This window comes from Harpia harpyja, chromosome 12 (genome assembly GCF_026419915.1).
Source record: "Harpia harpyja isolate bHarHar1 chromosome 12, bHarHar1 primary haplotype, whole genome shotgun sequence".
NCBI classification, from domain to species: Eukaryota; Metazoa; Chordata; class Aves; order Accipitriformes; family Accipitridae; genus Harpia; species Harpia harpyja.
The window spans coordinates 38,419,860-38,434,955 of NC_068951.1; the positions used below are offsets into that span (position 1 = coordinate 38,419,860).

Consider the following 15,096-nt stretch of genomic DNA (forward strand, 5'->3'; position numbering starts at 1 on the left):
AAACGAGCTGACGTGAATTAAACGGGAGGTTTGTTCAGGTCTGCCTGAATGCATCCGAAGTAACTGGGAAGAATGTGCATGAGTCATTCCCCTAACAAAACTGGGAGCAAAGACTGGAGGAGGAGCCCCAGCTGGTAGGTGGGAGGTAAGCAAGAGAGATGGGAGGCCCCTCCAGCTGGTTCGTACATAGCTCCAGTCTGCCCAGAGCCTCAGCCCGACAGCGGGCTGCTGTCTTTAGAAGCAGAACCGAGGCGGATGTCACGGTAAGGGTGGCTGCATGGTTGCCAGTCATGCCATAGGGATGCTGTTACATACCCATCAGTTAAGAACATGCTATATTAGATGTAAAAAACCAGAATGATAAAATAAGCCTAAAAATTTTATATGCCTTACTGCCATTTTCAATGACTTTTAAAATTAACTGAAGGGAGAGAAGAGAGATCATCTGTACACTACAGAATGTTGACATGAAAGAGAACGAGAAATCTGTGATCCTGAGGTTTTGGTAGATTCTGGCATATATTATCCTTGCCTGTCATTCCCCACCCACTCTGGAGGGGAGAAAGGGAGACGCTCCACAGGGTTCCTCTGTATCCACGCTGCTTAGTTCAACTCCTTTTCTTGGAGCATCACATGGATCTGTGCTACAAGAGGAATTTTTTTTCTCCTTCCCCAACACCTGGAGTGGCATTATTTGGACATTCCAATATATAAGCAGATCACTGAAACTCAGCATGTAATGAAAACTTCCTTATATTTAGTGGAGCTTTTTTTTTTTCCCTCTGTATAGAAGAAGGATGTCTAAGTACAGACTGTGCTTGCATGTAGATCCTATTTGCTCTGGGCTGAGCCTTCTAGAAAGATTCAGCAAGCTGTGCAATCTTCTTCTTACACAATGCACCTTTCCATTAAAAATCTGCAGACAGTTTTTAGGTGTAAGAATATAGAGAACAGAAAGTAAAGACAGAAAGGCAATAGAGACAAATCCTTTTCCATGAGCTCTGCAAAATCTTTTCTCAAAATAACTTTGGAGGGGTTTTACTGCCAGTTCATAATGTGGATGAATCACTTCTGATATTTCTGATAAAACAATATTCAAAACTTCAAAATCACTTCCAATTCATTTATGCCACTATTTAATTAGGGCTTCTGCAACATGTTACAAGGACGTCATTATCCCCTATAATTGTATAATAATTACAATTTTTAATGAAATAATTGCAAGTACACTGGATGTGTAGATATAATTATGGTAATTACATAAATACCTGATTTTCAGCTAATAATTAAAGAAGGCCTTTACAAAAAGGGTGAAATTTAACAAATGGAAGCTTTCCAGAAAACAAATACAAATAATAAATGGCTGTCTCTCTCCTATAGATTTTGCCTTACTAGCTTATCTCTCTCTATATAAGCTATATATGTGATTTTCCACACATTATAAAATAGTATAAGGATAAAAAACATTATTTAAACAAATATCATATCGAGCAACCTCAGTACTTCGCTTCTGCAGGGCCTGCTCCAAGCCCACTGGCATTAATGTAGCTCAGACCTAATAATCCTATGATAGCTCAGCATCTCACAAGACACTGAATTGTAAATTACCATTGAGAGAAGGAAGATGCGAACAGCGCCCACAAGAGCATGCAAACTGTATTCTGATTCCTCTGCAACATAAAGGGACAGATCCTGGACCACCATAAAATACTTGGGAAAAGGCCCACGTGCAGAGTCGTCCCTGACAGCTGCTGCGGGACCGCGAGCCTTCCTGCAGGGCACAGCAGTCCAGCACAGCTGCTGTTAAAGCTTACCAGTCATACTGGCTATGATCTTCTCCCCAAATGTGTCATCTTGGTCGAATCTACTGGCAATACCCCCGCTAACGCAGAAACCCCGCGGAAGATTTATTCTCCCTCCGTCTCCCTTGGTGGACAGACCTTTACAAGGCAATGGTATTTCCATGAAGGAACTTCTGCCAGAGCTTTATCAGCTGAAGAACCAGAAATTCTTCAGCCAGATAATTTTCCTTCTCTTCAAACATGTTCTTAAGACTAAACTTACTATGCATTTACTGTACTATTAGTATGAACAGGAAAGGCAAAAGCCACCCTCAATAAAAAGCATATAGAAAACTCTACCAGGGCAGATGCTGATTACTGCTCTGATAGCATAAGGGGATATTAAAAGAATTCCCACAGCAGAGGAATTAGCAACGTGATTTATTGTTGCTGCTGAAGTGTTTCAAAACACTTTGACAAAACTCTGGAAGGGAAAATCAGCTGCAGCACCTGCACTATGCCATTTCCGTGTGTCTTGCATTTTCTGCATTCACTTAGAGCAGCCCTGAGGTGGCTCCAGTTCTGGCCAGAGACCACTCTGGTCCCAGCAATGTGTTAGAATATAAGCGCAAACATGGCTTAAAGTCAGCTTTGTCCCACTTCCCTTAGCCTCGTATTGTTCAGCGCTGCTTCTTTTTAGGATAAATCTTCATTATTACAAGCATGAGAAAGTAAAATAACAGATATTAATATTAAAATAGAAGGAAATGGTTTGATACCCCCAAAACAAATCTCATTTATGTTAAGCTAATTAAAGCAGTTGGGTTCTGAATGCACAGTATAATTAATAATCCTATACATATCAAAATAGAGAAGACATGTAAATTTGACAACATAAAGTAAGTAAAAATGAAGAGGGCTAAAGAATTATAAGTGAGAAGAATTTGAAAAAAAAAATGAAATTATACTGGAGCAATATTCAAGTTATAAGCAGATTATTAACATTATAATTGAGATGATCCTTAAGAACGGTTTGACACATGTAAGCATCATGTTTCAAGCTTCAAAAAATATGCAAAGAACACTAAAAATATTTGTATCCATGTGTATTATAAGGAAACAAAGAAATTAAGAGCATGAACACAGAGAAGAGAAAGGAATAGTAATACAATACAGGGAAAAAATGACCAAAAAAGCAAGCAGAAAATAATAGTTGCCCAAAAGTCATATTAGTTACTCAAATACTCCTCCTGAAAATGTACGAATATACTTATGTAGCTTTTTTTTTTTTTTAAATATTTGTCCATTCTGGCTTTAAATGATAAATTAGAAACTAGCAGATTGAAAGGAAAACCATCCCACAGTTGTTTACTGAGTACAACTAGTCCAACCCGAGAAAGGCCAGGGGAAGAAGCACAAAGCAGTTTTATCCGACTTAGTATTATCAGGGTAACAGTACTATTTTAGAGCCTGTGTGTGGGAGGCTGTAGAAAATGAAAAGCAAGCAGTAAAATAATGGACAAGGAATGGAATTAGATCAGAATTTAAGACCTGTTAGAGCTATAAGCAGTGTCAAGGTATATGAACAAAGCAATGACAGCACGACGACTGTGTGGTCAGCAAGAGCTCAGAGCCTGAACAACCAGACATTTACAGAGGACTCTGACCAGCATTGATGGCATTTAAGATGACTGGAGTCTTAAAATGCAGTCTGCGAAGTTTTCTATTGTCAAGCATTGGCTCACCCAGAAAGAGGACTGTAGAAAGTACATCAGAGTTTAAGCATTTTATTTTATTTCAAATATGACATAAACCTACTGCATGACTTTGAAAAATGCAGCTAACTGACACTAACAGCTTTAGATTGTGAAAGGATGAAAAGGTCCGTACAAGACAATGTTTGCTTCATTATCTTCTTCCATGTATTACTAGTATAATAGGAAATGCTGCAGTGGTATCTGAGGAATGGAAAACAAGAATACAGTGCTTCAAAAAGGAACAGAAAAATAGAACAATCTTGGTGTCTCAATACATAACACTGGAGTTCAGGATTATGGGCTACATTTGTGCCTGCTGATACTGCAGGGACGAAATCCGGCCTCATGAGGCCAGAATGAGGATGAGGGCTCTTCAGCCAGGAGCCAGAAAAGGTGAATGGGGGCAAAACTTCAAATGTGTGCGGGCAACTACTGACACAAATATATTACAGGCAAATAATTCATTATGAATTTTCAAAGTGGCCTAATGAAGATATACACCCTTCGTAACGGTTGATGTACACCAAAATATGCACTAAGGTAGCTCTGTGGGCTTTGACGCACCTCTCACTCACCATAAGTCCTGGTAATGGTCTGCAAATGCATGTTCTTAGCCTACTGGCAATGCAACATATTTTGACATAGCTCAGTCTGCAGTGATGGAGGCTCACACCTTACATTTCATACTTTTCATTTATATGGCCATGGAGATAGAATATTTCAATCATTTTTTGACAACATACCATCTACAAGTCTGCTACTTTGATATTATTTTCTACTTTACATATTTAGAAAAAAAGAATCTGATACGCGATTGACAAACTGATATTTGATCAGTGGAAATACACATTTTAGCAGGTCTCAGCTTGTTCTTTTCTGGTTGATTTCAGAGCTGAAACAGGTATACAGAAAGAATTTCATTTAATGAAGTCCATAGGAACTGCACATGTTGCATTAATTCCTCCTTTCCAAAATGTGATAAACAAACAGTTCTAGGGTAGCTAAATGGAGTCTTGGAGCAAACACCCAAGAGAAACACAAGGTAACAGGCTAAACTGTACTCTTTCCATTTCTGCTTAGATTTGTAAAAAATATTTCATATTGCTAAGCTTAAAAGCCATAAAGTTATCAGTGCCATTTACGAATCACAACTGCTGTAACAGATTCTCTACTGAAAACAATGAATGATCAAAACAGGATGAGATTACAGCACTGTGATTTGTGTTTCATTTCCAAGAATGTATTTGTATGTATGTATATATGTTCCTATGTGACCACAGTAACCACAGCCATAACCCAGGAAGTATGGTGTTGGGAGCCTTGCTCTGAAAATCAAGTAGCCCATTAGGAGGCATAAATATTAATAGAGCTGTCTAATCCTACGCTCTCAAATGAGGTAGTTCAGATCATGATTCTTTGCATTTAAAATTTATTCACTGCACCGACTAGAATAAGAAACAGAATCCACGTGTGAAGAAGTCACCGATACTGGGCGGTCTCTTAGCCGCTGATAATTCCTAAACATAAAAGTAAAGATCAAGTGATTTCTTTCCTTATTCTACTCCCAATTCTCCTACAAATACTAATGTATCCAAAACTGCACGTGCCTAGTTCCATGACATTGAGCATACATCATATTCTCTACAAAAACTATGCCTTCACATTTCCACATTCAGCTATCTTCAGGCAATATGAAGGCTTTAGTACAGGTTCATAAGAAAGAGCATACTACCATTCCAAGTGCAGAACACACAATACCTCGTCGTATTTTAGTGGTCGTATTAGTGATCACGTTAAAATTTTCTTTACGTAGTTGTCATTAAAGTAGGAAATTCATGGTGCAAACTGTTGCAACGCAAAGAAATTAATATAGAGTATTAAAAAAACAGAGGCATGCAGCTAAAGCAGGACATACAGTCCTCCTAAATGATGATAAGTCACCCTGACGTTCTGGATCACAAGTAAAATATTTGTGCTTTGACTATAAAGTAGAATAGAGATCTGAAATACCAAACAGAGTGCAAAACCACTCAGGTATTCCCTAGAAATGATGCAAAAGTTTGTCAGGAAATTCAGGAAATACCCTGCAATCAACAATATAATTAATATCAGTCAGTAAAATGGTGTTACCTACAATATAACCTAGGTTCTATTAAAATTCAGAATTACGGAGTCTAGCCTCTAAAAAAACCCACAAAATTAATTAGATGCCTTTGCACAGATTTCCCAAAACCAGCGCTAGCAAACAGAGAGATTTCTGCTTGTATGCATGCCCATCACAGCATTAGTAACCTCTGACCTTCACGTACCTGAAGCAAAAGGCACAAAAACAGATGATGTTTCTTTATCTAGTGAATCAGCAAAATGAAGATGAAGTATACTGAAATACAGGCATCTATATTTAGCAAAAAGCATGCTATATTGTCTCATTCCTTTTCACCCAACTCCAGCCTCCCATTTTGTAGTGTCTGCAGTGTGCATATCCAAATCCCACCAACAGGTGGTAATGGTTATAATGCTCGTTACGATCTCTAGCATGACTCATGGATAGAATTTCTTTCATTTCTCATCAGATTACTCCCTGTTCTTCAAAATCTTGAATCTTCTCATGTCCCTCAGCTGACAATTAAGTATAGATACTAATTTATTTACCTAATTCAATCTAGTTCATGTAATAAGAAAGAATCAAACAATATATACAATAGCATACGGTTGTTGGCTCAGTCACTTCGAATTTAGATATCCTTTATTAATTAAAAAGATCGTGTAAAAGCCTGCCTCTTATTTTCATATTTTCTCTTTCCAGTAATTTTCATCACTATATGTAATGAAATGACTGCAACCTAAAAATCCAGCAAAAGAGAGAATATTGGGCCTTTGTTCTTTCTCATACAAAACCAATGCTGTTTCTAAGCTACTATGATTCTATTGCAACTTTGTTCTACAACATGATTCCTTTTACTACTAGGTACGGGGGGCAACCTGAGCCAAGGACAATCTTCGGTCATATACAGCTGAGTAGAGCATGAGTTACTCGGAGAACAGAGATTACTACACCTATGCCAACTGCCCAGGCTGAAGGTATTCAGGAGCTCTCTGCACTTGTCAACGGGAAAAGGTAAGCTTCTGCTGCTTTTTATTGTGCTGTGTGTGCAACTAATTTAACTGGAAAGGTACGTGCTGAATTTTAAGTAACTCTCTCTTTATTCTCCTTCAGGCTCACAGGACAATAAACATGACTTTCTCATCTACTGGGCTTTCCCTCCCTTTATTTTTGCTATTTTTCTGATTTTTTTTTTTTTTAAATATTCTCTCATAGGAAAAGATGCTTTCTGAGAACAATGATGGAGATCTGCATCTTCATGACTTTGTGAATCAGTGTCTGGGTGATAGGAAGTGAAAGTTGCTCAGCTAATTACACACGCTTGATGAACTGCGTAATAACTGCTGCAGCACTGCACATTAATTGAATGCATATAAATGACAGCAGTTATTCTAACTTGAATGATGTGTGAAGAAGTGACGTTGCTCACAGTACCCTGCTTATCTTTGCTTCCAACTTTGGGAATCCAGCTTAAACAACTGTACTTTTACAGCACTGAGCAAAAATTCCCTAATAGAGAAAACATTACCTCAAAAGTTGCCTCAAAGCCCGACACCTTAAAAACAAATTTTCAGCCTTAAGTCACTGAAAGTGGATTTAGACATCTAAAAAAGCATACGTTGAGCAACTACAATTAACAATTAATAATTAACAACTAGCTACACCTAACAGTCAGTACGAGCTGTAAGAGCAAAAACCTTGGAAAATAAGGCCACCTTCATTTAGATGCCTAGTCATCGCCTTAAAAACCTAATACAGAGTTTACTGAGTTGAACTTTGCCCAACTCTAAACAATTTCCTGCCGTGACACTTTCCTAAAATGTATTTGTTCTGGAATAACAGGGACCCATAGCAACTGATATAAAAAGTATGGATTACAGCTAACAGGCAACCGTGTATGTCCACACTACTCTTTACCCTAAAAAGTATTCTAGATTCAAATGTAGTCCAGCTATTAAATAACACTTCATTTTAAAGAAAACAGTAAAGAAAAATAATTTGACGTAAAACAAATGTGTAAAGTAGTTCAAAATTAGTACTTTAAACTAGTACCAAATACCTGCTTTAAATCAGTACCAAAATATACCTTCTCTATCGCATATCAATTGCATTGGGAACTTGCAAATGTTCACAAAGAAATCTGCAAATTCTCCTGTACTATCTAACACGAGAAGGGTAGAAGCCAAGTTTCCAAAGCTTCCAAAAGCAGCCTAGTTTCCAAAGTGCCGTGTCACAATATTTTAACATTTCTCTACACCCCTATTAAGAGATTTTCGGCTTTACAGAGAGAGCTGTAATCACATAATAAAGGAAATCACCGCTCACTTTTAGAAGCGTGTAAACAGAAAAAAAGTGTTTCACATCTACGTTTCAGGAAAGTTAACACCGTTCCAAGAAAATAGGGTGTATCACGTAGAAAGACAATGCAGATTTTCAGCTCTGCTTTGCTACAATACTTCATAGTCATTATGCTATACGACTGAATACAGAGCTGTGGAGCCGTACCAGCGACTTCAACGGTAATAGTACCAGGCCCCAGGCATATGAGCTGCCTCCTGTGCATGCATATACAACATACTGTATCTACGTACGAGTGACAGACACTCCTCTACACCATGAGGCCAAGACAGAGAAGCTGCCAATAAGGTCAGCGTGAGCTAGTGCAAGAGAGATAATCAGGTGCAACTGAGTTCAGGCTCTACAAATGTTATCTTCTCATCTGCTTTACATGGTCCTCTCTTTAAATACCTTTCCGGCTTCGTTAGGACAAGACAGTCCCTAACAGTTCACTTCACAGCATCATCAAATCAGCCTCTTTCAGCTGTGTTAGTCGTTCTTCCTTTGCAAGGTTTCGATCTTTCCCCCATATTTTTTTTTTGTCCACTTTATACATACCTCCTTTTCTACAAATTTTCTTGCCGGGTTTTCTGGCACATTCCTTGGATATTCTTTTGACTGAAAAATGAATAGAAGACTAGAAAATAACATGGAGCTCCATCACAGACAGTAGGAGCATGCAACACCACTATCTAACTTAAATATGACCTGCTTTATTAGGTGCGGAAGATTCTCAACTTGTTGTGCCTGCACATGCAATGGATAAGATGTTGATGCATCTTCCCAGAAGTCAGTGGGTGGCAATGAGAATTAGGTACCAACTTTGACCTAAAAATACACGTGCTGTGGAAGAAAAAAAACGAGCGTAGACAGAAGGAAAACCAAAACCAAAAAACAAGGACAGATGCATACACAGAAAAGCAGCATGCATACATGTAATATGCTGGCATGCAAACAAAGAAAGCCATGCGTGCTACCAGTACACGTGAATTAATATTGTTAGAACGTAGAACAGGAAAATAAAAAGATCTCCCTGTTTCGCCTGCTATTAACTCACCATCCTCGGTTGGGACATAGATATTTAAATAGAGGCAGTCTTCATTCTGATCTTGTACATAGGTGGAAACTACATCCAAGTTATTAGTAAACCACACGGGAAGCATGACTTCAGGCAACCTGCCTTCTATAATGTTCTGGGGGCACACTGGAGCAAACTGAGTGGTATTTTTGATATCTGCCCAGGGAGACGGAGGCTCAGGAGGTTGAAAGCGGCGCTCCCCTGTTGGAGGGGCAGCATACGGAACCCCAAGAAACTGAATAACGGGCCCCAAAATTTCATTATTAAGTTCCTTCTTAATCCCTCTTATCTTGCCAAAGTTGGTGGTCACCACTGGGTTGGTATCATCCAATTTTTGGGAGGACACAGCTGCAGCGTGAAGCAAAAATCCAAGTATACAAAAAGCAAAAGTGGCATTCAATCCCATGTGTAACAGGCGGACTACCATCGCTCTCCATACACAGTTCAGCCACATGGATCTTGGAAAGGCCATGGTCCCACATTAGTTGTGTAACTACAGTGAAGCAATCTGATTTGTATCCACTGGTGTAAAAACAGGGCAGCCGAAGGAAACAGATCAAGTTTCCTAAATAGGTGCCTGTCAGAAAAATCTCAAAAGGCTTTTCATGCGGTAAGTATCTTCCATTGATTTCACACTTATTGAAGCTGCATCTTCACTCAGCACTATTTATCAGACTACATCCTATTGACAATTCTGTTTTCCATAGCAGCAATATGAAGAGAGCAGCCATTTACTGCAGAATCCCCTCTTATAAATCAAATCCAGTTAGCCGCAGGTCTATATCCTGGAGAAAATGAAAATAAATCATTAGTATGAAAGAGCTAATATGAGCAGAGTGATAACTAGATGTTTCACAAGTTATTTACATACATTAATAGTTGCTAGAGTCATGTAAGTAAAACTGCAGTAGTTTATGGGTCCATGAAATGGCGGGTGAAACACTGATTACTGGATTATCTATAATGTCACCTATTGAATTTATAGAGGTTTTTCAGAAGAAACAGGACTCTCAGAAAATACATCTTTAAAATTCACCTTTTTAAGAATAAGCAATTTGCTGCCAGGCTACATTACGTAAGTGTTTATGTTGATATTTTATTTAACTTAATCAGCTCATAATCAATTTTCACCTTGTTTGCACAAGTTGATTTATCAAAACAAAAGTAATTATTTCATAAAGCAGAAGATAGTGAAATTAAGATAGGAAGGCATACTGAAGACTCAAATGCATTTTATTTCATTAAAAGCAGATTATATTACGTACAAACTTTTTTTGCTCATTTTAAAGTACAGCTTCTGATTAAAACATTGAGGCAACTGGAATATATTTGTAAAGTGCTTATTCACAATAACCTGAATTACCATGCTTTATATGGTTTTCTTACTCTACAAGTTTCTGACTGCTAATGAAAAACACCTACAGAGTGAAAAGTTCACATCGACGAAGGACCGAAATCCGCTCTCACTGAAGTGAATGGCAAACTCTGAATTTGCACAGAAGTATAACTGGACTTCAGTGGTTTTTTTCAAAACTGATTTGGAAAAGGATATGAACAGACAGTTTAGGGATGGAGCTGTATGTCACAATTTTTACTTCAGGCCGATCCTGCATTCCTTCTAAACTACTGACTTTAGTGAAAACTGAAATGCATGATGAATGCACTCAATCCCTACCATCCTTAATTTATAACATAAACAATAAATGTTCCCATAGGACAGTAGAAATCTGACAGTAGAATGCTGACTGAACAATATCCTAGAAAAATAATCAGTTAGGATCAGAGACTGTATAATCGCAAATTCCAGATCCTATTTTCAACTTCTTCAGCTCAGAGGTTGTCACACAAGGCTATGTTCCAGCACTTCAGAAAATAGCTCAGCGCGTGTCATCATATCTTCCATATTCATGTTAAACATATTTCCAACACAACTTACAGTATCCTATTAAGATGCAGTGTTATACACAACATAGCGGCGTAATCTTACACTCCCTATTAAGCAGTGTGTAATGCACAAGAAATGTGTTTTGCTTTGTATAGGAAACATTTTAAACCACCTGCTTTTGAAACAGCATTGGCAGCTTTAATGAGAATTGTTTTTTTATCATGTCTATACACATTGTAGAGAGAATTCAAAAGAACGGCTTGTCTAATAGTCAGACTACCCTGCAGTTTGGGTTATTAAAAAGGAGATTGTAAAAGCTATATAGGACAGCAGGAGATTTGGTTCATGTCTAGTGTTCCTTTAGCTCTGAACAATCTATCTCAGGAGGCAATAAGGAGATAGATGAAGCTTTTCCGCAATTTTCTCTCTCCCTTTCTTTCTCTGCTAATTCTAACACCTTCACTGTGAAACTGCATTAACAAACAGGCTTATATCCTTCATTCTCCAGCCTCAAATTCTCAGCATTTGCTGGAAACACACCAATTTAGCTGCAGAAAATAATTCCCCAAACTTGATGTACGTGTTTGCATTTAGTTTAATAAAGTTACACAAAATGGCATGCAGACAATTGCCTCTTGGAAGACTGTTGCTTTGCTGCATTTCAAATTTTGAAAGCTGTAGGATATGACTGGATAAATAGTGAAGACAGAGTACGTAGACAGGTACCAGAGCAGAAGGCACCTAGTACAACTTTGCTCTTCTGAGGTGATGTACAGTAGGTCACGGAAAGATGGAAGCTTATTCCTTAGTGGTATTCAAAAACCGCCACAAATTTAAGCCTTTTCCACTAGGTCTTAAAATCCACGTTTGGTTTTTAGTTTGTTGTGGGGTTTTTTCCTGCCAGGAGTGGAAAAATGCACTCTCTCTTCTTTCTCAAACTCAAAGTTGTAAAAAGCAGGAACTTAATCTCGGTAGCCCTCCTGCTAATTTACAAGGTCTGGGGAAGTTCTAAGGGCAAACCAAATTCAACATAGCTGTGCCAAACCACAGCATCCTCCTTCTTTTCAAGCTGCTGAGTTGGTTCAATGTGGAAAACTACCCAGATGCTACTGATAATTCATTTAGCACTTCCACTCTAAAAGTCTTAGACCTGTTTTCAGATCTAAGACAACTTTTTAAGACACTTTTGATACCTAAAATGGTAAATTCAATGTAAATGTAAATTCAAAGCAAATCCGAGAGCTGGGCTATAGTTTTACACTTGTCCATCAGCTGTTTTGCCATTGCTGTGATCTAAAGTTCTGGTTTGCCTCCCATGGACAAGGTTTTACTCCAAGACAGAGACAGGAGGCTCAAAAGGTAAGAATAGAACTCAGTGCTGTGTTTGGCTATACTTAATTAGTTAACTGTTGGGTAGGAGCTATCTTCAATGAATAGATTCACGGGCTATACGGGGCAGTAAACTATAAAGCACTTGCCGAATTGGAACCAACAGATTTTCATTGTGTTTCTAACTTGAATTTTGGATTTGCTTTTTTTCCACCACAAGCCTTTCTTTTTAAATGGCTAACAGTTTACTTTTGAGACTGAGAGGTCAAACATTCAAGCCTGTCATTGGCTGCCCTGAAGCTGTAACATTAAAAACACAAACTCATGCAAATAAAGAGATTGCTCAAATCCTTTGAGACTCTTATGCCAAAATTTTATTTCCAGCACTAGGTGAAAAGGCAAGCAGGGAAGCCGGCCTGGAGCATATTTTTTACTTGTTGAGAGTCAATGGTGGACCAAATTTTCCTTAGTCCTCCAGCGGGTGATCTACATAGGACCTTCCCTTGGCATCTGGACTTGACTGAATAGGAATCAGTGGAAAGAAAGAGAAGCAATAAACAGGAGCAGGAATGATCAGGGAGATGGGCAGGAGAATAAACTAAAGAGTAATAATGATCAATTTGGGGCAAGCTTCAGCATCAAAATATTGTGGATCTGAGGAGGAGGAGAAACATTTTCAGATTTTATTACTGTCTAGATGTGAGGATCACAATTGTTCCCTGTGGTAACACAAATGAACTCTCCTGTAAAAGGTATTTGATAAAGTCTTTCATGGTCTTTGGAACAGTCTATACTATGTAGAGATTTTTTCTATCATCTATTATTTTATTATCTTCCTTTCTGAATTTAAATTACTTTATAGCTCAGATTCTGAAATACTTTAGAGAGGCATTTAGTATGCCGAGGAGCAAACAACCCAAGATAACTTCAGTGCATCTTTGCATTTCCAATGACATAGGGCATCCCACAACAGGTCACATCTGCTGCAAACTGCAGCAGCTAAACTCCTCTTTGTTGCTCATGCACAGAGCTTCAAATCTTAAGGGATGTCTTGAACTGCACCACCTGTCAATAGCTCCAATGGATTAATAAAACCTTTGGTGGCACCCAAGGCTTCCGGCCATATGCCAGCTTCAGCACATGTAAAGGCATTGTTATGGTATCTTTACACCACCAGCTGTTTTCTTTTTAGCTGAAGATGTACTCTGTGATTTGATATTCATGCTTAAAAATTCCCTTCCACCTCAATTTTGCGAGTAAATCCCAATTGCACAAATACTCATAGAAAGCGATTGTAAGAGTTTTGAACACCACACAATGCCAGTTCATTTCAAAACACAAATGCTATTTTGCAGAACCAACTACATTTGCATCCATTTTTACTTACAACAGTCTCTACTTAGAACTAAGAGCCCAAAGATGTTTCACGTCTCTAAAAAGAAATCCGTGTTCTAAAATACGCTACGATGCCAAACAGGAACGTGGCCAGTGGAACAGAAGCCATTAAAGGAAAGACTCTGACCCAGGGTGAACACTGGGTCAGTGTGACACACCAATTGTAAACATGATCAGACAAATCCTCAAGAGACGCCTCACAGAATTTCCCATCTCTTCTTTCACATTTCAAGTTAGCAAAGGGAAGCGTTGTGTCAAATACGGCATATTTTCTCTATATAGAGTAGTAAAGATTTTGAAACAGACCCTGCTCTTGGGTATTTCCATAAATACTTGGTGGAGGGATTTACACGTATTTAGTTCAAGAAATTAACTACGTGCGTTTTAGAAAAACAGGTGTATGAAGTGATAATGGAGGAAACTGCAACCCTCAATACATACACCTAAGAAGGGTACAGCTCTGGTTGGGTTTGGTTAGCTCCCACATGCCAGCACCCCCTCCACCTGAGAGCAGCTACAGGTCTGGAAGCTCCAGAAAGCAGCTACAAATCCAGCCCTACTGAGATGCACAACCTTGCCGAGATCGCCAACACAGGTACGAATAAGACATTATTCTGATGGGGTCGCAGTCCCACCCCACATTAGTATGAGATTACAAGTGTTATGCTACACGTGTCCGCAAACAACTCAGTGGTAAGGACTTCCAGATGCTACGAGCTGTGTAAATAATCACTCCCAGATCAGAGAGACTGATTCCTCAGTGCCATTCTCACGTTTACCTCTATAATTACCTGGTCTAGTGGAAGGTGTCCCTGCCCGTGGCTGGGGAGTTGGAACTAGACGATCATTAAGATCCCTTCCAACCCAAACCATTCTAGGATTCTATGATTTAACATTATGTTTTGTACACAAAACCTTACAACCAAATTAGAAAAAATACAATATTTAAAAACAGTATTCACGCAGTGCGCCACGAATTAGCGACAAGTTGAATTGAACCGAGTAGATGTTATCAGACTCATTTAACTTGTCATGCATTTTTCAGCTTCGCTATATTTTTGTTCTTCCCCATTAGTGGGAATATTCACTAATACTAACTCATTATTAATTAGTATTTTCATGATCAAAAGATCCCTTTAAATAATTTCTGCAACTTAGTTTGCCAAAATAGGAAGACTTCTGATCATAATTTTCTATTAAGCTGTTTTTGAATTAGACAAATTAAACCTATAAGAAGAAGAGGGTCACTTAAGTCTTATTATCTTCCATTTACTCGTATCAATAAATCATTTTCTTAAAATAGTTCTACTTCTTAGCTGAAGTAATTGTTTATATTACCAGAAGTTGGCTTCAATTTTTTAATGTGGACTATAGCTGTCTGACATTTTGCACAGTAAGTAGGTAACAAAATGGTGATTTTACCCATAACA

General features: G+C 38.4%; 1 protein-coding gene across 6 annotated transcripts in view; it reads right to left on the minus strand.

The window, feature by feature from the left end:
- Positions 1 to 15,096, minus strand: part of NLGN1 (neuroligin 1) — a 330,463-nt gene that overhangs the window by 308,598 nt on the left and 6,769 nt on the right. For 4 of the 6 annotated variants that reach the window (XM_052804303.1, XM_052804302.1, XM_052804300.1 and 1 more), the window contains exon 2: positions 9,037 to 9,842. In XM_052804303.1, coding sequence (XP_052660263.1) covers positions 9,037 to 9,529 — 493 coding nt within the window. In that variant the 5' untranslated portion in view covers positions 9,530 to 9,842. Of the gene's footprint in view, positions 1 to 8,537; positions 8,598 to 9,036; positions 9,843 to 15,096 lie in introns of all 6 variants that reach the window. The other 2 variants (XM_052804298.1, XM_052804297.1) reach the window with 1 other exon arrangement.